Raw genomic sequence first — 23,551 nt, 5'->3', positions numbered from 1 at the left:
CTCATTCAGTATAGTGAGTTAATTTTGGAATCTCATGTACAAAGGAGGTACTTCCTTGGTAGGACCTAACCAGATTTCATTACTGTGAAAGAAATTTTCCATTGAAACAGTTGGGCACACCACTGTACTTGCTTTTTTCATTAGAACGAGATTTAAAAACGGGGGGAATATGGTCATCTTATACAAAATGCATGGATTTGCAACTAGGCACAGATCTTTTACATGTTACATACCAGAATTACATGGAACATGTGGCTTATGTCGCAGCGCAGCACATATAAAGTTGAGAGGCAACATGTGCTCTGCGTTACAAACTGTAAGTCTTGGGTCTGTAGCATGCAATTAACAGTTTTCTACTGTAAAACCACGTCCATGGCATGAAACTTCCACAAATTGGAGCTAACAGCCCTTTTCGCTGCATACATTGTAACACTGACATTCAGTGCATTATGCGCATTTACTTTCGTGAATCTTGGCCCCCTGTGAAATTTGAGAAGTTTCATGCACATGAACATTACTGGTTTTACAGTCTTTGCCAATATACACATGATTGTAGGAGAAGACACGATTGATATTCTATGGCGATGATTAATGAACACTTTCTCTCTGGTATGGATTGTAGGAATCCATACAAAGCTTGTCATTGTAAATAAGAAGATAACATTCTCTTTGCCTTTCCCCTCCACCTTTCTCTACATGCATCTCCTTCTCTCTACACAATGTCTTTATACTCGCAGACCTGCTACAACTAAACTTATTTTTCCCAAAAATCACAAAGATAGTTCCATAGGTTATTTGCGTCCATAGGTTATTTGAATTTCGTCTGAGTAAATGCACGTGACAGATGGCATACAAGAACAGACTTCCAATAATGACCGCACGCCGATATTTGTATACATGTGAAATTGTATTGTAATTTAAGTAGACATTTTTGCAGCGTGTAAATTTATGCACTAGCCTGAAGAAAAAAAAAAGGCATGAGAATATTTTTGCTTTTTATATGCATCACTATGTAATGTCTCGATTCTCCAGAATTAAAATCATGCAAAATTCATCTTACTCGTCAGCATGCATAAGATTACCAGCACTTGTGCGAAAATATCAACTTTTACAGTACAACTGTACATCTATTTTGTGGTAATTTTAGTCCATGGACAAATATTTATTTCATATTAGATAGTTGGATGCTTTTAATGTGAGTTCATAAATTGAATGCAGATGTCTACTTTTCAAAATATTCTGTATTTGACACAAACATTCATGCTTATTAATTACTTTGTCACATGCAAGTAGGGATTACTGAGTAGTGGACCATTTATAGTCCTCCATGTACATGAAAACTGCTGTATGTAGCAGCCTGTGGGCAGTAGATTTAACGAGACTTTGTTGTAATGAGAACATTTGTGCAGTCTCACATATCTCAATTTGAAGGGTTAGGCCTGTTAGTGATGGTAGGGTGATAACAGTGATAATGGTGATGCTGATAGTGATTTCCATTGGCAATTGATATCAACAAAAGGTGTAAGTGATGTTGATAGCGGAAATACTCATAGCACATAGATTAATTGAGTTACATAGCCTGCCAAAGTGAGAATATTTTGTAGATTGGTGAGAGTGATGAGATAAGACAACCTGATCTGCCCTGGAGATGCTCTAGACCAAATCTGATGAGAGCCCCTCCTTGTAGAGGACTCTCCATGCTGATGTCACGATGAGCACAGCTGACTCCAAACCTCTTCTCCTCTTCCAGTCTTCATGGGTCAGATTCCACCCACCACTTGGTCTTCATATTAAGACCTTTGACTCTTTACCTCAGCTCTGTCACATGTTACCGTGATTTGCACTCTCATTATTTATGGGCGTGCATGTGTATACCATCTTCATACAGTTAGAAATGGAATCATATTATCGGGGCATTTTGTGCAAGTGTGGTAATTATTTTAAACTTATCATCCCCATCTGAAACACGTTCTCTCTTTCTCGTTAAATCTCATATCCAGTAGTGAACAGTAGTTGGGATCACTGTGACATGGAGTTAATTGCGTAGAGATACTGTAGTGTTGCGACTGATCTACTTTCAAGGGCTTTTGTTAGAGGCTGAATTGCCAGTTGTATGAGACTAGCCGGCATGTCGCTGCTGACGGTATCACAGCATGGAGATGTCAGTGGGATGCTTGTGGCATACATGAGTGATAATCAGATGTTCAGGATTGTTTAGCCGCATTGCTAATTATCCAGTCATCAATTTAGATCTTTGTAGTCTTCTATCCTTTCTTTCACACTCATTTCAATCTGGTAGTCAGCAGAGTTTGATCTTGATTCAGGAGTCTCATAATCTCAAGTGTTGCAATTACAGTGCAGTGACCAAGACAAATTCACAATAAACTACTTAGCAAGAGGATCATAAGTCATCAATAACAAATATTTCTCATTTTTTTACTACTCATTTGGTCCGATCTGTGTGACTACATGAACAAGAAACAAAAAATAAAAGTAAGCATATATTTGGTTAGGAGTAATGATAAGAATATACAAATCAAATGGACCATGAAATTACACTCTGCAACCACATCCTAGATTGCTTTCCATTGTGGGGATTTTTATCAAGGCTAAGTTTATTGCTCTTCATACGAACAAGTAACCCATCTCGAGCTTGGACTGAATTTTTCTGTGCGCAAATGTTATGTTAGTAAATAGGCATCTACATGTAAATGTGTACTTTGTGTGACTCAGCTCTGGGAGATGGCTGCGTGTGTGTACAGTGTATGAGTGTGTGTATGTGTTGTGTATTGTGTGTATGTCTTATGTACAGCAGTTTGAGTGCTGAAGCATGTCCACTACTACAACAACAACGTACTATGTGAACTTGATCCTCTCATTGTATATTTGGCATGCCTGGAAATAAACAACACTGGCAGGCATGGTCTGGCAGATGTGTAAACAGATGTTTGTCCACACTGTACTTGCTGGTATGTAATTTGCATAGAGTGTCATTAGCAGAGCCTGTGTATTTGGATTAGTGTGTCAATAGTGTAATGAGTGTGTTTTTGATTTTTTTTTCCTGCCTGGCTACAGTATATACAGTTTGTATATCATTGTCAGCTTTTTGTATTTGATCAAAAGATAGGAAATGGGTTTTTAATAGCGTGTACACTGTACCACTTTACATGTTTATACGTAGATTTTATGAAATGGATATTGCCTGCTTCATTTGAAAAGAATCACAACAATTGCAATCATATATATATATTTGTATTATATTTTATCATTTTTATTATTATTATTATTCATTTTTATTTTTTTTTTTTGGTTGTTGAGGAAAAAGAAAATTGGCCTGTCGGCATTAACTGACACATGTAGGTTTTCTCCTTCTATAAATAATTCCAAATACAGTCTTGAACCTTTATCCAGGATTTAGTATCTTGTGTCTCTTATAGATGAATATTGTCACAATATATTGTATTTCATTGTGGCAATGGTTTACTGTGGACACCTATGAAATATACAGGAAGGATTAATAGTAATCTTGTGAGCCTTATGTCTTCCATGTGTTCAATTATGGCAATGATGGATTCAACATTTTTTCCTTCATTCCCTTGTGAAATGAGCCAAGTCCAAGTGAACATGTTCCTACCGACCCTGAAAATATGTGAAGAATCGAAACATGGATGACTGTTCTCATATTTCTGAATACTTTCATGTCTACATGACTGCACATTTCTTCAAGTGAGGAGAATCACTTGGAAGTGGATTTCCAGACACATCTGGTGTAACATGATATTATGTACAAATATGTTGGGGAAAGTGTTGCCTTTTTGACCTTTTGACCTTTTCTTGGTAATATGCTAAGTTGCAAACTTGTCCATGATAGCTTGTGAGAATGACATCCATTAGGAGTTAGCAGTGTACTGTAAAACCAGAATTTTTGTGAATTTCACAAGAGCCAAGATTTGCAAAATTAAAATGCATGTAAAAGGTCTTGTCTACACTGCAGTTGTATGCACTGAACGCCAGTGGCAATTCACAAAAATGTCATGCCACAAAAATATCTTGCTTTACAATATAATGAGCAGCAGAGGAATGTTTTCTTCAATCATGCACTATTGTAACTGGTATGTCCGTGATTTTTTTTTTTCTGTTTCTTTTTGCTGCTTTGATCATGTGAATGACCTTAATAGTGGGCGTGTGCCATCGATTAGCTTGATGACTTGTTCATGAGACATCTGAGCCACACACCTGAGTTGCGTACCAATGAGGGAGAACAAAGTCGTCAGGTGACATTGAGACTGTCATTGCTGCACTATGTACCACCTGAACAAGTCTACCTCATTCATCTCATGAAAGAAACAGAGAATACTCTTGCAGACTAAGCAGTTGACTTTAATTTCATTAATTGACATGTGCCTTCACAGTTTCGTTGTCTTGTCACGTTACATTGTTCATTTCTGTTCTAGTGTATGTGGTTTGCTGTGCATTATACAGTATAAAGGAGACACCTTGTGTAAGAGAATGTGTTAATTGATGATTTCCATAACATAATTCTTTCAAAATACATGTAGATATATTTGTCTTCAGTGTTTTCCTGAATGAATTATGCTAAGATAGCATTTGACAATACTGTACAGTCAAACTAGAAATATTTGTGGCATTTGGGAATTGGAGCTGACAGCCTTTTTTTTGCGAAATGAAATTATTCACCAATTACCACTGGCATTTAATGCATTATATACTCGAGACAAGAACTTTCGCGTGCATTTTAGTTTCATAAATCTCGGCTCCTTGCGAAATTCATGAAAATTTCATGCATGCAAAAATTTTTGGTTTAACAGTATTGTTACTTAAACAAAGTCTGTATTGTAGCATTACCAAAAGATGATCTTGCTTCATGTCAGCATGTCCAGTATAACATATTATGGAAAATGTAGGTGTAAATCTAGAGCTTTAATACAGATTTTAACAGAATATAATAGATTGAGATATAAACATTGCATTCTTTTGTTTTGTACATCTTCCTGGCAAGAAATTATATTCATCAAAATTTGACCTGGCATTACTATACAGAAATGCTAACTCATCGTGTGTATGATAAGTATACTGCACTTACAAAGCAGTGCTTTAAGAACCCAGCTTGGCTCTGGAATGTATTGGATTTATATTGGGAGAATAAAGGAGCCTTAGAAAGAGAGTGTCTGTTACAGTATGAAGGCTTGGATGGAGATGTGTGTCTACTGTGGGGAAAGGTCAACATCTCTTACTAGACGTATGGATCTATGCATTATAACTCGTGCAATTGTGAATTCATCATTGGTGATGGTGGAAGGAGGTAAACAAATGCAGCTTTCATATTGAAGAACATGGATCCATTTGTATTGTCAGGCAAACTGCTCTTCGTGCATATACGTACATGTACATGACATGTGACCACTAGTCATGCACTCCCCCCCCCCCCTCCCCTTCTCTCTCTATCTGTGTCTCTTCTTTCCTATGTCTGATTTTGTGTCATTTAGTTTTTTATATCTGCTGGGATAGATTTTTAGCAGTCTATCGCAGCAGTATGAATTTTTGTGTGATGTTTACAGAGTCATATTCACCAGTGTAGTATGGTCTACTTGCCATATTGATTGTAAATGAAGCAGATAATATTGCAAGGTGTACAGCGTACAATGTAGTTCCACTGATAATTATGTCTGGGTCTGTGAGTGTGTGTATGTGTGTGTGTATATATGTATGTGTATGTACATGTCTTGTATGTGTTGGGGAGGTGTACAATGTATCATATTATTAAAGTTAGATTTGAAGGCTTTTGTGAGTGAGGAGTACATATATTTTATACCCTATTGTGTTAAAGGAGGACTCTCTGTTAATATTGTAGTTTCAAAGCCTACAATTAGTTTTAAGGTAATGTGCCTTTGAGTCTATGCAATTAAAAAGTCCTATTCTTTTTTATTTTTTAAATTTGGTACTTTGTTGAAGCCACAGGGAATATGTAAATTCACAAAGAATGCTTTCTAAACTTCATATTGATTAAACATTTTAATTGAATTTTTATTCAAAAAAAAAATGAAACTTCTTTTAAAAGCACACTTTTGAAAATGGAATACAAAGTATCTATTCTGTTTTCATTACAGTGCTTTATGAAAAAGACAACAAAGAAACAATATCTTATCAGTTTGAGTGTATGTGTTTCTTTATTATTCACAGATACTTGCAAGAAATAGGTTATACAGACACCATTCTAGATGTCAGATCAAATCGAGTACGGTCACTCCTTGGCCTGGCTCCAAATGAACGAACAGGGCCTGGTCTGGAGACCAATGGGCAGCTAGAACCAATAGTCAATGGTGAGAGTCCATCCAAGCAGGGTCGACTCATTGACCAGGGCACCACAAAGAGGTAAGGAACTTGTTTTATTTTCTGGTACAATTGTATCCTTAGTGAAAGAAGCCCTTGAATTTTAGTCACATCATTTTCATTTGATCCCTGATATTGTTGTCACTCAACCATTCTGAGTACTTTATTCATGACAATTCTAATACCAAGTAAATGTAGCTTTAATGAGAGCATGTCCCCTTTCAAGGAACTATTTTAGCATAGAATGGTTTCTTTCATTTTGATTGAGATTTGTATCATTGTGGCCATATTTCTTGATTCATATTTTGTTCCTCGTCAAATACACTCCCAAGGTGATATTCTGAATACACTGAACTTGTAACTTTTTTCCTGCTGTCACGTCTGGATAAAGCATAGAAATACCAATTTCCAAGTCACAGTGTGAAATGATATTTGTTCAGCTTGTGGTTGATGAGCTCATGTACATAAGACATCAATACATGAAGGATCTGCTGTGAATACAACTGGCAAACACATTGAGACACACATATCACAGTCTTTATATTTTTGTTTATTGTTTAATCAAAGAATGTTCTTGTAACTGTTTTTTGTTTTCAGAATTGCACTTGTAAGGATAGGCATTGGTTGTTTTATTGACCACTTCAAGCTTCTTGGGCTCTCAAAATGTTGTTGTAATTGTTTGTTATTGCTGGAAATTAAATAGATTGTGTTACCCTTCTTTATGTCAACATCCATGCTATGTGCATACAGGCAGCATGAGAAGCCACGTATCCACAACACCCTCCCTGAAAATGTGCTGGACAAGGTCCTCTCCACATTTGACTTCATCTCGGAGAGCCTGGAGGATGATGGGGATGTGGAGGGGGACGGGGAGGAGGGCATCGCAGCCGATGATGAGAGCGACATCAGAGAGTCCAGGAGCAAGATGGGAACGGTCATTAAGAAGAAGAAGGTAGACAACTCACCATTCTCTCTCCTATCAAATCATTGAACATTCACAGGCAGCCATACACATCACGAGACACAATAGCCATAATTGCAGTGTTGTCGTACCATATAATGTTAAAGTACATGTGCTGATATCATGTGCAGGTACATAGTTATCAAGAAGATGTGTTTGACACGTAATGACATGATTCAAGAGTTTATGCTACAGCAGTGAGAATGTTAGTATAGATGATAGTATTTGTGTGAATACACTGTATGATCATTTCATGATGTAATATGACTGAGTATTTTCCGAGATGACCTGAAAATGCTAATGGCAGTGGCGATTGTCCATTTCAGAGCCAGCCACTAGTGGGCAATGAAGGCATGGCTGGGATGGAGGAAGTGGTGGATGACCCCGACACTGAGGAGGCCCTTGCCGAGTTTGACTTCTTGGTGGCGGAACAGACGGAGGGTGCTGGAGAGTCTAGGACTGTTGGGGAGGGGCCTGACTGGTCCCTTGGAGGTGGTGAGTTCTATCTTTCAGCTTAGGCATGCTCACTTCAAACTGCCCATTGATGGGAAAGTGTATGAAGGCCTATAGTTTATCAGCAAAGATGCTATGTATTTGTGTAACCAAAGATGCTATACATGTATATTTGTTCTATCAGTTTACTGGTTACAAAGTAGAATCAATGCAATGTTGTAAATATTAAGTCCTACTAATGTACATGTGCTGTGATGTGTATAATCTCAGTAAGTCTTGGCTGATGTGACAGTATGCTGTCTTGTGTAAAGTGAGAGTAAGGTTTGTAGTAATGTTCATCCTGTTACTCAAGTTGGACAAAGCCAATGCTGAATCAGACTACTGATAAAAAAAAAAAAGTGCAGTTTGTGTAATATGTTCATTTTGATGATCAATGTGTACCTTTTGTGGATTTGGAAGAATGGTTGTCAAAAACAGAGGATCTCCACCAAAACAGTGAGAAAATAATTATTGGGTAATCATGTACCAACATTGTACCCCATTGTGTGGATATGTCATTCACATGATACAAAGGCCAACAAAGCATCTCACATACATTGTAGTCCTAGTGGGAGGCACCTTAGTATGTTCATGTTCGGGCTATTGTATGCAAATATTCAAGCAAAAAGGCAATATGAACTAAAACCTGCTGTGAATCAAACCATTAGCCGACATTCTACGCATGTGAGCTATTATGGCAGTAAAGCATTTGCCAGTGATATGCATTTCTTCTAATGTTTTTCGCATACTGTAGGCAAGAAAGGAGTGGACTTATCACCCACAGGAGAGGAGTGGGGTGTGGACCAGGGAATGCTGAACAGACTAAAGGAAGAATACAAGAAGTCAAGAAGGAGCAAAGGAATAGACAGACGTGAGCATTTCCCTCTTTCCCCTCCCCAAGTCTTCTGTGTAACCTTTTCAATCCCCCTAAAAATAAAATAACATGTATTACTGATTGGCTCAGTTCTTGTTGGTTGTCCTATACTACTGATACCTATTCACTTCTGTAAAGCTCTTCTGGGTTACCCTAGATTATGATGGAGAGAATGGATTCTGGATTTTGAATTAAATTGAACTGAATTGAATTGATTGATTTGAATTTATTTCCATATCAGGCATTAAAATAGCATCGGTCATCTAGACAAACAACAAACATACAAATTATAGTGGAGGAATCACAAAATGAACACAATAGAGGCTTGTTAGTAGTGATCCCTTGAATGCAAATACAATTTTTTTCTGTAATCATGCTCAAATTACCTCTGGATATCTGTGGTTGCTCATGTCCTGTGGAAGTAAATATCTGCTCTCTTTTTGTTTCCCACATCACATCTGTAATGTGCAAAAAGAGTGAAAGTTTTAATTCTTAGCCACATGTGACATAAATATGACAGAAAAGCGATAATTGGTATTTGATAAGCACTTACCAATTCAATGTTACAGGTATTTTTGTGCATTTCTCCATCATTACTGTTTGTTTGTAAGATTGATTGTTTTTCTAGTCATGTTTGAACTTGGGATTTAGAACAGTATAATACTAGGCATACTATTTGTATAATTTTCCTTGTGCGCATGTATTAATCTGATCTCAGTAGACACATGTAGAGTCAGTAGCGTGCACGGTATTGTGTGATAGATGCATTCTGATGAGTTGATTGGTCTGTGTTGTTAGGGCCCAACAAAGCAGCACTGCAAGCCATGCTAGCCAACCTGGATGATGTAAACCCTCCCTCCAACACTGTGGGGAGCTCCAGGTCTGGGGGGCCGGACATTGACGTCCCAGATGAAGCAGGTATGCAGCTCATACTTTCCCCATCACTCAGTAGTTTGACTGTTACTTATCCTCATTTTGCTCGTCGACAGTAACTAGATGTAGATTGAATATTTCATCTTCTAAGTTTAATGTTCAGCAGTAGGGGTAACTTTCATATTTATTTTATATGTATCAGGAGAATTTTAATCATTATGATAAGTTATTCAGTCTACATCCATGGCAATATCCAAATCATACTTAGTGTAAATATCATTCTATTTGTTTAATTGACCTGGTTATGTATAAACATTTTCTTGAATAAAGAAATGATTCAATTTAAAAAAAATTGTTTTTTAAATGTCAGCAGTTGTCCACCCCCCCCCCAAGTAAAAAAAAACCTTCAACCTTCATGAATAGCAAGACCAAAAAGGAGTCCCACCCCCACCCCCATATATTTCCCAGTTTGATAAAGTAAACAAGAATGAAACTGGAGAAACCGAGTTGATGTTTGTGTGTCTGACCACTGTCTGTCTAGCAGACATAGGGGGCGCCCCTCGTCAAGGTATCCTAGGGCGAGATGAAGAGGCCCTGGAGACACTGGGACTTGGTGAGCTGGCTGGATTAACAATAACAAATGAAGCAGATGTACTCAGCTATGATGTGAGTATCTTGTCTTGATTTCTTTGTGAATAACAGTATTGTATCTACACAAGCTGTTGTATATTTACTATATGCATCAGTCACATGTAAATGAATCTTTTCATCACCTATTGATAGACAAATGTCATTGTGTAAGTTCATATGATTTATTTGATGCTCTTTTAGAGTACTAAAGTACTTAAATATGAATTTCTGATAGGTTTAAATAATATTTTGCATATGTGAGTGTTTTAACTATTTTTTATAAGCAAAAGAGTATTTAAAATCAATATATCACATTGTGTTGCAAGGAGTAGATGAGATTATTTTATACCATGATGATTAAAACCTGTGTGATGTAAGCTATATATCATGCTTTACTAGGAAGCCTTGTGAGGTGAGTAGATTTAAAACCTATCTATTTTCTGTGCATCAAAATTCCTCTCTTGTAGATCTCGGCAAACAAGGAGACCTTCCGCAAGACATGGAACCCCAAGTTCACATTACGGAGCCACTTTGACGGGGTGCGTGCGTTGGCGTTTCACCCTGAGGAGCCGGTACTGATTACAGGCTCAGAAGACAACACACTCAAGCTGTGGAACCTTCAGAAAACTGTGCCAGCCAAGAAGTACGTTCAGTATCAATGTCTTGGTGAAATTGACGCTGCAGTTTTGCAGTGCTGTAATGGTTTGAATTTGGATTTTCACTTTATAAAATAAGGTGCTCCATAGACCAAATCATTATTTACAAAGTGATATAGACTTTTTGTTGCATGTATAGAGAATGCATGTTTGTAGCTACTGTTTGGTTTGTCTTTACCATTAGTATTGTGAACTTTAATTTCTAGTTACAGTTTGTTTATTCAACATGTAAAAGCTTTGTAAGACATACTTTAGTCTTGTGTACGTGAGATGGTAACCCTTGATCCTTTTGTGAGAGCAAAACTTTGGTGTTGAGCTTACAAAAGTTTCGAATCCCAGCTGTGAACATGAAGGATTGAATACAACAATGGTTGTTATGGCAATGTATCTTAAAACTGGCTGTGTTTCTCCTTTTTCTCCCCAGAGCTGCTTCTCTAGATGTTGAGCCTATTTATACATTCAGAGGCCATGTGTGAGTATCACCTTACAATAACCATTCATATCAATGTACTTTTGTTTCAGCAAAAATATCATCTCAATTAAAACAGCAGCTGAACAGCTCATATGTGCCCTCATTTCTTGTCATATAGATCACTGTAATTCTTTTTTCTTTGCTATTGATATCCATCTGTTGTATCTTTACACAGAAATAACAGAAATGTTTTCACTTAACATAAATGTCACTAAGTGTAATCCTAGTCATGTATGGTTCATTGTACCATGGTGGATGCAATTTACACAGTGGTCTGTAAGCCAATAGCACTTTATACTCACTTCTGATGAAAAACCATAGATCAATAGCATGGTATAGCATCCTGTTGCATAAAATGCTGTGACAGTATTGAGTATAGCACATTTCTCCATCTGAGCTTTGGTACAACATGATCGACGTCATAGCAATGTTATGTTTGGTCACATGATGTCACATGATGCTGGGTTAACCAATCACTGAACAGGGTTCCATTAATGAGTGATATAATACAAGATAGTGTGGAGACAGCAAATACCTTCAATGCTAGTGTCAGGCAAAAAAAAAAAGAAAAAAAATGAATGTGAAGGAACAATTGCTTAGCAGATTGTCAGCATTTCTTTATATGATCACAAAAAATTAGTGTATTGTGTGACATACATGTAATTCTTCTCAATATGGATTTTGTGTATTTGCTGTGTTCCTGTTCCATAGTGGCGCTGTTTTAAGTGTGGCCATGAGCAGTAATGGAGAGCAGTGCTTTAGTGGTGGCTTCGACTCCACTATCAGATGTTGGAACATTCCTGGTTCAAACATCGATCCTTATGATTCATATGGTAAGTTTGTTGGTAAATTGTGAGCAGTATTCAGCAAAACAAACTGATTTTGAAAAGCTTCTATGATCACAATGGTTAACAAATTGTAAGTAGAGTATACATGGTAGTGAGAATGATGACCAATGTCAAGTAAACAACAGTATCATACGATGCATCAAATATGTATCTGCTTGAACTGACTGATTGAAGTCTATCATCCATATGTGTCACATAGTAATGCTGAAGATTAACTGCAGTGATGAGAATAAAGCAAGAGAAAAAGAAAACTGAAATTTTAAATATCAGGTACTGCTATTGTGTGTGTAGGGGTATACATTTTGTCTTGTATAGGGCTTACTTTTTAACATAAAATCTGAAGCTTTCACTGTTTGACAGTCTCTTGTGCAATTATTGAGTTAATTTGGGATTGAGATGATTATGGTCATTTATTCTGGATTCTCCCTGTTTGTTTACAACAGACCCTTCAGTCATGGCTGACACGTATGTTGGGCACAGTAATGCAGTGTGGGGCCTGGCGTATGATGGTACCAAGAACAGCTTGGTGTCATGTTCAGCAGACGGCACGGTGAGGCTGTGGAGCCCCAGCAAGAAGTCACCTCTACTCACCACCATCACAGCAGAAACAGGTCTGACACCAGTCTGTTTGCACTTTCACTTTACTCCTTGAAAAATTCACCTTCTGGTAGGCCACTGGCTAGTGTGGAAAAGTGTGGACGTGTTGCCCCATTTTCTGGAAGCAATATGCTATACTTGATGACATGTGCATTTGATAGTATGACAACTGCCGTGTATGACATCTTGTAATATGATTCCAACATATCTGAGCTTTTCTCAAAGTTACTCCCAAATTCTTATAGGTGTTGACACATTTTTGTCTTTGTACATCAGTGAAAGTAGAAAGTTTATGCAAGAGAATTATCTTGTAGCAGATTAAACACCGGTAAGACTGTTTTGTGAGCACTACAGAGTACTGGTTTTTAAGATATCTATTCATCTTTTGAAATATCCTCATCAGCATGTTGTATCTTTATGGTGCAACTGACTGCATGTGGACGGTGATAAAGGCATTACTGTGCAACTTCTCATTTTGTATGAATGATCACTGATCGTCTTTTCTGCATTCTATCTCTAGCATTCGGCGCTCCCACCTCAGTTGACTTTGTGAGATGTGACACCAGTCAGATCACTGTAGGCTTCACATCGGCAGAAGTGGCCGTCTATGACCTTGAGACAGCCAAGAAGGTCATCAAGCTGGACAGTAGGTTACCCTCGGGTGAGTTGAGCCACCTCCAGAGGAAGGTCACTTTGCCCCTTCACTGTAAAGCTAAAAAGGCATTGAAGTCTGTGTGAGATAGAGAACCTTAGCTTCGTTCTGCTGCTTAAGTGATGATGAATCAACATAGGAGACCCCCGCAACACTTGTTGTCTGGGACATTTCAGAGAAAGCTTACTGAGGAGTCTTTCCTCTGGTTAAATGCACCCTTGTGGTCATCATTGCAATCTTTTGGTGCGAATATCTGCCATGTTGTAGGGGTGCATGACTCTGTCCTGTATGCTTCTCTCATGCTTTATGAAAGAGAGGGTACTTTTAAATGTGACAGTATTTCTATCATGATTGAGTACGTGGTTGTTTGTAGAATAAATCATATTACCTCAAGTTTCACTTTCATGTTTCAAGGATTACAAGTCAGTAAGCCAGCCAGATGTATTTTTTATAACCAAATATCATGGGAGATGTATGTCATGTTAACATTTGATGATTAATTGTTTTCTTTGCTTCACTGATCAGATGTTGCTCCCTGTTAGTTGACATGAATGGAGAAATCAACCAATTTTTAGCAATGACATCCATTTTCAGTACCTTTCCATGCATACCAGCATTGAAATTCAGATTTCAATTAGGACTCAGTTCAGCTACATGTAGCACTTCAGTTTTCTTACGTACATCTCCCCCACTCGAAAAACAAGAAGAAAGGTAGGTCGTGCAAGAAGTAATAGAAATGAGGCAGGAGTGGTATTGGATTTAGCCCGTGTCCATATGTTTGTGATCTGTCAAACTTTTGTCATGTTTTGATAACAGATGCAGCTAGTAGCCAGATCAACAGAGTGGCTAGTCACCCAACACTGCCCATCACCATCACAGCACATGAAGACAGGCATATTCGCTTCTTTGACAACAATAGTGGTGAGTTTGCCAACGCAGTGCAAGATCAGTATAGTTTAATATTATGTCCATTATTATCTAAACTTCATATTCTAACCATTTGTATGTTTTATAGCATTTCCATGTCATGATGTCACAGTGTAAAATAATTTTTGTTCTTTGTTTGTCACATGATAATCTGTCATAACATGTGCCATGGCAGTATAGTGAAAAGTCATATACATTGTCAGTCTTAGCATGCATTGTCAATTTGTTTAAATTGATTAATTGTCATTTAAAAGATGATAAGATTGAGTAGTAGCTGCTGGTGTTGTCAGGTAATTGGGTAAGAAGATAGATGAAGATAACATCAACAATGGCACATGGTTATCAATACTCAAGTGAGTGGTAGATTTCATTTCATTCACTTTCATCAGCATTATAAATACTACGTAAAATGAAGTTATTGATTAGCATCATTAAGACAGTCAGTCTGTTTCAGAGGGAAACTAAAAAAAAAAAAAAAAAAAAGCTGATGGTCGCAGAAGATAATTTTGAAGCTGTAAAGTACACTTTTATCATGCAACTTTATATGTAATGATGTAGCCTTCCTCAGAGGATAATTTTTATTTTTTTTTTATTTCAATAAGAGTTTCTACATACCACATAATCTTTGCTCCTTTCTAACAATAGCGAGCTTTAGATCTGCGACGCCAACACTAAGAAGACACAGCCTTCCGAGTTGAACAAAGGAAACAGCTGCCTCATGCATGTGCAGAATTTTTTTTTTAGCCTAATAGCATTGCAATTTTTCTCTCTCATTTTTCTTTAAAACACAACAACAAAATAGCATTGCAGATCTAAAGCTCACTAATTTATTCTAACTGCTGAATCTCAATTTTTCAGACAATGTATTCTAACCACTGAATATTTGCTCTCTGACTTTGTAGGTAAAATGGTTCACAGTATGGTGGCTCATCTGGATGCTGTGACCTGCTTGGCCGTTGACCCCAATGGACTCTACCTCTTGTCTGGAAGTAAGTGCAGTAGTTTTCTTAGTCCAACCACTCTAGCTACCCTTTACATCTCTAAGCCTGCACAATTTAACCCTAACCAGGCCGGGCTTTTTTGGGTGTTCTGTGGCCGGGGAGGGGTTGATTCAACCCCCCCTTGAGATCTCGGCCGTCGATCGCGCAATCGCCATGAAATTTGGCATGTGCATTACCTGTGGCGTAATCTACCAGGCTATACAAAAAGAAATGGAAATTTTCGTCAAAATAATTAATTATGCTAATATATGCATAAAATCATACATTTTGCTCTAAATCAGAAGTTAAAGCTCCCAGAATCCTAATTTTTGGTGAAAACATTCTTTGTAGCATTCCTAATAAAGAACTTTAAAAAAAAGTTCGGTATCAAAATTATTTTCTTATGTATTTTATTGTTTTATGAATTTCTTATGTATTTCTTTGTTTTTTCGACCTTTTGTTTCATCACTTTTTTTCCGCAAAATTTATGACAGAACCTATTTCAAGCATAATTACGCTAAAATCAATTAGTTTCAGTCGATGAAAGTGAAAATAATCATATCTTTATGAATAAGAAGAGAAAACTCCATTTGCATAGACTTTATACACAAAATCACGGTTTTGAGCCATTTTCGGTCTGACAGGCATGTATAAAACGTTATGCAGCGTCGTAACGGTATGCGCGATTTTCGCGAAAATGGTGTCAAAAGATGTGCGAGACTTGAAAGTAAAAAGTCAGCGAACGGCGCGGTCAAAAAATTTCGCACAGCGGAGTAGTCGCGAAAAATGTCGAGGGGGGGGTTGATTCAACCCCCCCCCGGCCTTTTTAGGGTTAATCTGTGTCTAAGAATACCATTTCAGTTCTTTGCATTTTATTTTTTTTCACATATTCATATGATATACTGCAAAACCAGAAATGTTTGCATTCATAAAACTTTTATAAATTTTGCCAGGAGCCAGGACTCATGAAAGTAAAATGCATGCAAAAGTTTTTGTCTACACACTGCATTGAATGCTAGTACACTGCTGTACACTGTACGCTCTTGTACAAGTGAGTTGATTTGTACCACTGCTGTAGCAGTTAGACATAGTGCACAATCATATATGATTGCAACTACATTTCCAAATTGTTTAAAAGTGCACATTCAGTTTTGTTCTGTGGTTTTGATGTATCGACTAGCAATGCATGGTCAACAAATCCCTGTATTACTAGTAGATGTGGTATACTCATTTTTTTCATGGTAATTCGCGAAAGTTCCATGCTGCGATTGTTGCTGATTTTACAGTAGAGCTTTCATGCATTGCGTCTGAAAGCGAGATGCAAACATCTGAGACTAGTTCACTCTTCATCAGTAACTGTACAATATTAAGACTTTAGTCTGTGAAGGAGAAAGTGGGGTTGGAGACTACTGAGGATATCTTAACAAGTCATAGGTTACAGAGGTTAGATAGCACACTCACATTGTTTGATGTACCCATTAAGTGAATGTAATATTTCCTTCATGTTTGCAATGAATTCAACTATCTATAGACTTTCTCTGATAGTCCCAAGCTTGTCTGAAGATGACATGATTTGATGTGCATCTAAAACCTTATATCAAAGTTATGTGATTTAATCAATATCCACTGAACACATGGAGAAAATTGATGACATCAACTTGCTGAGATAATGAAATGTTTAAGATAAAGCAATTATTACTGAAATTGTACAGTGAAATGATATCCACAAACCATCACTAAATAAAACAATTTTTCTCCAACAGGTCATGACTGCTCAATCAGACTCTGGAACCTTGATAGCAAAACTTGCGTCCAAGAAATCACGTCGCACCGCAAAAAGTTTGATGAATCCATCTATGACGTGGCCTTCCACCCCTCCAAGCCCTACATCGCCAGCGGTGGAGCCGACGCCCTCGCTAAAGTCTTTGTCTGATGCAGCCGGCATTTTGCCCTTCCAGACTCTCATCCCTCCAGAGCAGCGAGCTTTCCTGCACCCGCAAGGTTTTGGCCACTCTGAGATGGCTGGGAATCGATTGGAAAGGATACCAGAGTGTGCCAGGGAGACAAGTTGGATTTGTTAGTCGACATGCTGGGATGCTGAAGGTAGTTGATGGATATTTGCTATGGGAAGTATGGTGTCCCACAAGAGCAGAAAACTGAGCAAGAAATTGTCAAGCTGTTATGAAAATTATGCGATCAGTTTTTTCTCCCCCACCTGTATCTCTGATATCGGACTACACAGAATGAGACAATTGCAATTGCCACACAAAGGATTAATCATATTACATGATGACTGTGGTATAGCTGGATATTATCTAGATCAATAAATTTATTGTATTCTTTTTGTTCTTTTTTCATCATCCTTTTATTTCTGATTGAAGTGGCAGTTTGTCTTGTATCATGACTAATGATTCTAGCCCTTTTTCATGTTTTCTTGATTTTTCTTTTATACTATTCAGTCTGTATATGGATGAGAATGGTTTGCACATCTTAGTCTGTGTGCAAGGAGTTGTGATTTGAGCCTGGTGTATGATGACTGTTCCTTGGGGTTTAAGTGATTAGTTTGGAGAAATGGACATAGGGAGGCGTGAAAAGAGGAAAGTAGGAAGTTTTGTGGGTGTTAGTGTTTCTCTTGACATAAATGGATGTGATATGAATTTACTGAGCAACTTTTTTTTTTTTTTTTAACTCGGCTGCTCCCAAAAATGTAATCTCAAGAAACTGGCTATGGTACCAGTATCTGAAATCTGTACATTACTCTTCAATTGTAATTTATTATCACTACGCTATTCCTTATGTACATGTACAGATTGAATTATTTGGAGCTTCTCCAGATGATGATATGATACAGCGTTGTGAGAAACTGACTCCGGAATGTTTCAGTGTTGCCTGTCTAATATTATACAAATCTCGGTTTTGTGGAGGATCAATATTAAAATCAGGAGGGGTCACTTATAACAAGAGGACACAGAACATGAATTAAATGTCTTCACATGTGAGGAGGTGACTTGAGTGTACACGTGTAAAAGCTATTGCATATAATTTTTTTGATGGCTGTTGTTGAATGCGTGAAAGTTGTTAGGTTTAAATCAGTGTAGTAGCTAACCTTTGGAACCAATGTATTCCTTTGTACAAATGCCTGCCCGGTTTAGGTACATTAGTCGAAAGACAGCCATACTACTATATCAAAGTCGAGTTTTGCGTTTTCTCATTTGTCATGATTATCCACTTTCCTCACTTTTCCATGCATTGTTTAAAGGAGTGCGTTTACTGATTGACATATTACTAGAAGAATGGTATATGAGTTATTTAATTTCTTACGTAGCCGTGTTTTATATGTCCAGTCTTTGCTTATTTATGTGGATTGGTAGTACTTCAGTCTGTCCTTTGCATCTGTACTCGATTGCCCATTTGCAATCCGTATCATATCAACAATAGGGTCAAATGTTCCTCTGTATTGTATACTCTTTCTCATTCTCTGTCCTTCCCATCCGTCTATGTTGTGTGTTGTTTAGGTCTGGTTAGATTTCCCTACTACTAGAGTATTTCAAATGTCACTGTAACTACATGTCAAACAGTGAAGCATATTTAGCAACCAGAAATTACTGACAAGTGATCAATCTTTGTAGATGTAATTATGCATGCTCAATAATGAGTTGATCTTCTCAAGGATCTTTACCTTGGTTTTATCAAGGATAATCTGCCTCAGTCGGTAATAGGTCTGGTTATTAATTAGTCTCCTCCAACTGCATGTAGTCAAAGGACCCAAGGTAATGTAACTCGAAATAGAAATTCAATATTTTAGCTTGAAGGATTGGCAGAGTGTACTGACTGGAATATCTCTACCATCCCTAAACTGAGTCTTGCAGGCAAGAAGTATAGATGTCATTGTAAAAATAAACCATGAAAATATCACGCCTGACTTCTGAACAACAAACTACATCGCTAAATTTCACGACTCTATTTCTAATTGTGGTGTCAATTACAGAGGTGTATATTTTAAACTGAAAACAATTTGAGAAAATGATAAAGGTATGGTGATGTGCAACTTACTTTGGCTAGATAATGATAAGTGATGTGATATAAAACCCTTACTGCTCACCTCTAGCAGTTTGTCATCAGGTTTCAATCATGGTCATACCTCCCTTTCTCTGAATATTCCTCCTCTTCCTACTCCTCTTGCCTCTCGGTCCTGTGGTCAGTGTAAAGTCTTGTGAAGAATAAGACACCTAGGAGAGGATTTGACTTCTCACTGGCTGAGATAACAGAGATGCACATACTTCGAGAGACTGAATAAATAGATGAATTCTTGTGTGAGGCTAGTATAGCTTGTGTATCCTCTGAAAATCTTAGCGTGTGGATTTGCGTAGTGAATTTGCCCTTTTTTTCTCTCAGACACCTTCAGGCTGTGAGCATCAGTGTAATACTGTCTGACTTAATTGGACCATCTATTTTATGCTTGTAAACACTGTATCTGCGTGTGTGTATGTGTGTGTGTATGTGTTTGTATGTGTGTAGACTATCAATGCTATGGTTCATTTTGATTAAACTTGATTAAACTTTCTCTTCCAAAATGACCATGGTGTGCCCTAGTATGCAAACTCTCTGTGCTATCCTTGTGCTTAGCTGCTAATTAATCAAAGTGCTCATCTGATATATTTTTGTTTTCTTGACCTAGAGAGCAATGCTAACCTAAATCCTCCACCAAGTCGAGTACTCTACAATCAAATTCTGGTTCTCTGTGCAGGATATATGGATTCTTATGTATATCTGAATGACTCGAATTTGTAAATGAAGTCAGAAATGTGCATAGTGTATAAATGTTCATTTGTCTACGTAATGATAAGGAATTAGCCATGGAATACTGTGTATGAAACAAAAATCAATGTGTTCAAATCAGGAATGATTAAACTAGTTTTGGTTTCAAACAGTTTCATTTTTTAGAAGTTATTCTAGCCAGATTGTTTCAAGACACATTTGATTTGTCCTGGTTTAGATGTTCCATGTGTTTGTTCTGTTAGATTTAGCCCCAATTTTTTTTTATTATTTATTTACTAACACTTCATTGGTGTCAATGATTTTGAAATGTCTGCACTGATAGTTGTGTCAGCCGATATTTATTTTTATGACATGAAAACGGCATTGGCTGTACAGCAGAGACAAAGAAGCTCTCTATGACTTGCATTATAATAAGATGAACATTTCCTCTTTCGGGATTCCTAAAATAATCTGCTATGGCTGTTAAAGAACATAAGGATTTGGAAATTTATCACTTTGATGCAGCTCTTACATCCTTGAAATATATGGACTAATCTAATGAGATACTTGTACATGTAGGATGCTAAATTAAGAGCAACCAAAAGGCCGGAAGATATCCCATATGTCTTTTTAATGATAGACATTGATATAATCACGCTGAAGCAAAAATTGAGTGAAGCATTGTCATTGCAGCACGTAGTTTGCAAAATCCAACAGCTCTCTGCCGCGATTGGAGTTTGGTAGCTAGGTCTGTACATTGTTATGGAAATAAATCTACGACTGGGTCAATTTTAATCTGCCATACCACTCAAGTTGATAGATTAAATTTCACAGGTTAAACAAAAAATGTAATTGTTCAAAGTTGTCAGTCAGTGCTACATTGTATTTGGTTGTAATTGGGGTCAGAAATGTTATCATACTCAGTTACGAAATGAATATGTGGACTAGATTGTGGCTCGACGGTGACTTTGTCTCATCTTATTCTCATGCATGTGCAAATACACGAATTGCTACAGTGGCAAATGTGTGTTCTCTTTTTTAGCACTTCTCTCAATGAGTCACTTGACGGAACACAGTATGAAACCAGAATGCAGTCATGTGGAAATCAAGTGGAAAACAAAGATTAACTGTCTTTTTGAGTTTGAATGCAGTGTTTTAATCATTAAAAACAGTGCTCAGCTTAGATATACAAGAGACAAATATTCTACTTAATATTAATTTGTTTTTCCTTTCTTTTCATTCTATGAATATATAATAAATGATACTGAAGATATGAATTGTACTTCATTTGTCCATATGCATCTTTTCTTTGCATGTCATGTGATTGGTATTCATGTGCTAAATAATTCCAGAATCTTTTTACTGTACTGAAGACAGCTTCCCTGCCAAGTTATATTGGCTTTCCATGTACTCAATACAGTATGTGCACAGGGTGTGTGTGCTTGCGTGTGTGGGGGGCAGTGAGGTAAGGAAGGGGGTGTTTATTTCTGTACATTGTATTGTATCTCTACATCTCTACACATGGCTACTGCACACTTCTCGGGGCAGACATACTTAGCAAACAATCAAATCAATTACTTCACTTCATACTCGATACTCAACAGAAGCCACGTTTATAGCGTTAACAGAATGAGAATACAGCACAAAGAAGCAGCCATGGACATCTGATGACACTGAAATAAAAATATCACTAATCTGGGTCATAAAATGTAGGGGTTGTTTCTGCAGAGTCTCAGAAAAGAATCAAAAGCTGAGAACTTTAAGCCGCTGCTTTAAGTCTGTGCATCTACTATAATTAGTAGAACATTTTATTCATAAGACTTTAGTAAGCTCACAAAGTATGTCATAGTACAATAATCAAAGAGTATTTCTGTAAGTTTTCTTAACCTATGAATTGAACTCATTTACCATATTTCAGTAACTTTTTGATACCGGTACTTGGGTATTTGAGTATTTGACTTAAAACTTTAATTTCTCCATCAAAGTACAAAATTATGATCCAACAGACTTAAATTGTAATCCAGAGATAAATTGATAACTCCATAATTTCCAACATGATCTACTTTAGTAGGTACATTTATGATGTGAGCTCTTTTTATAGGGTGGCATCACAAGGAACACACATAATTGCTCAATAATTGTATCAGAGAAGTTTGATGGCCCATGTCAAACACCAGCAAACCAGAATGTACAAAACAGACTGAAGAAAGAAGTTATTCCTTGTTTCAAATAGGTCTCTAATATTGAGAGTTACAATGAATGTTACATTTCACAAGGACAAAGTTCAGCACACAAGTTACCACACTTGAGTTTAGACATCAGAGGAGAGAAGCCTCACTGAAACTATTTCATCCCCATCACGAGCAGCCGGAAGGTGCACAAGTTGTTTCACGGTGGAGAAGCCAAAGCTACTCAGATTTAGTGGGGATGTGAGGGACCTGTGTCTTAAAGTCTACATCTACAAAACTCATGTTGAGAAATTATATATGTTACAAAAGCATGCGATAAGATTGATTTCTAAGAGCAATTCTCGCAGTTCAAGTTTATCAATCTTTGTCAAGTTAAAAATTCTACCCATTTATGAACTTGTTCAATTTAATATATATATTAGTGTTTATGTTTAAGTATCATAAAGGCATTCTCCCAATTTTGTTTCATATGTTTAAATGTAATTTGTGTTTTCATGATTATTCATGATTCTACTCGGGAAAGATATAGCCTGAGAATGCCATTAGCCCGCTTAACAGTTAGGACTCATTCAATTCGTTTTACAGGTGTAAATAAATGGAATTCAATTAGTCCAGATCTCAAGTCCAGCACTACACTTTCTCGCTTCAGAACATTATTCAAATAGCATACTTTTACGAAACTGTTATCCATGACTGAGTAGACTGCTTGATACCAAATTTCTTCTTCTCTTCCCTTCTCTGATCCTGACATTGCTACTGAATGTGTGTGTTGGGTGTGCGCTGCATGTGTGATAACAACATGGTGTGTGTATAGTGTAGGGCTGCTAAGTTGTTCTTTTTTTTCTCTCTCTCTCTCTCTCTTCATTTTGAACAATATGCCATTTAACAACTGTACTTTGTATAATCTTGCTTTGGGCCCCAACAACAAGCACTAGATGCTTCAAAGGGGTCCCAGCATTAATTTCCTTAACATCTGCATGTATATATATATGCATTGCTTTTGTTACTTCCGCCGAGGGAGGAGGCTATGTTTTTGTTACCGTTGGTTTGTGTGTTCGTTCGTTTGTCCGTGTGCAAAATAACTCAAAAAGTAGTTAACGGATTGGGATGAAACTTGCAGGAAAGGTTGAGAATGACATAAGTAACAAACGATTAACTTTTGGAAGTGATCCGAGAATTTTTGGGGAATTTATGAAGGATTTTTGATATTTTGGCAGGTAGGGTCAACGAACTTGGGAGTTCAGGCTGCGGGTATTTGGGGTTTGCATGCGCGCACTAGAGTGCGTACTCT

General features: G+C 37.3%; 1 protein-coding gene across 2 annotated transcripts in view; it reads left to right on the top strand.

Moving 5' to 3' along the window:
- LOC140233105 (striatin-3-like) overlaps window positions 1-21,344 on the top strand; it is a 37,932-nt gene extending 16,588 nt beyond the window's left edge. The window contains exons 5-18 of one of the 2 annotated variants that reach the window (XM_072313230.1): window positions 6,202-6,393; window positions 7,102-7,303; window positions 7,639-7,807; window positions 8,559-8,675; window positions 9,477-9,596; window positions 10,096-10,217; window positions 10,649-10,824; window positions 11,262-11,309; window positions 12,021-12,142; window positions 12,601-12,768; window positions 13,275-13,415; window positions 14,223-14,327; window positions 15,236-15,322; window positions 17,077-21,344. In XM_072313230.1, the coding sequence (XP_072169331.1) occupies window positions 6,202-6,393; window positions 7,102-7,303; window positions 7,639-7,807; window positions 8,559-8,675; window positions 9,477-9,596; window positions 10,096-10,217; window positions 10,649-10,824; window positions 11,262-11,309; window positions 12,021-12,142; window positions 12,601-12,768; window positions 13,275-13,415; window positions 14,223-14,327; window positions 15,236-15,322; window positions 17,077-17,246 (1,939 nt within the window). In that variant the 3' untranslated portion in view covers window positions 17,247-21,344. Of the gene's footprint in view, window positions 1-6,201; window positions 6,394-7,101; window positions 7,304-7,638; window positions 7,808-8,558; window positions 8,676-9,476; window positions 9,597-10,092; window positions 10,218-10,648; window positions 10,825-11,261; window positions 11,310-12,020; window positions 12,143-12,600; window positions 12,769-13,274; window positions 13,416-14,222; window positions 14,328-15,235; window positions 15,323-17,076 lie in introns of both variants that reach the window. The other variant, XM_072313222.1, reaches the window with a different exon arrangement.
- Window positions 21,345-23,551: the final 2,207 nt, after the last annotated feature.

This window comes from Diadema setosum, chromosome 1 (genome assembly GCF_964275005.1).
Source record: "Diadema setosum chromosome 1, eeDiaSeto1, whole genome shotgun sequence".
Classification (NCBI taxonomy): Eukaryota; Metazoa; Echinodermata; class Echinoidea; order Diadematoida; family Diadematidae; genus Diadema; species Diadema setosum.
Note: the sequence above shows the minus strand (reverse complement) of the source record. Positions and strands in the feature narration are given on the sequence as shown.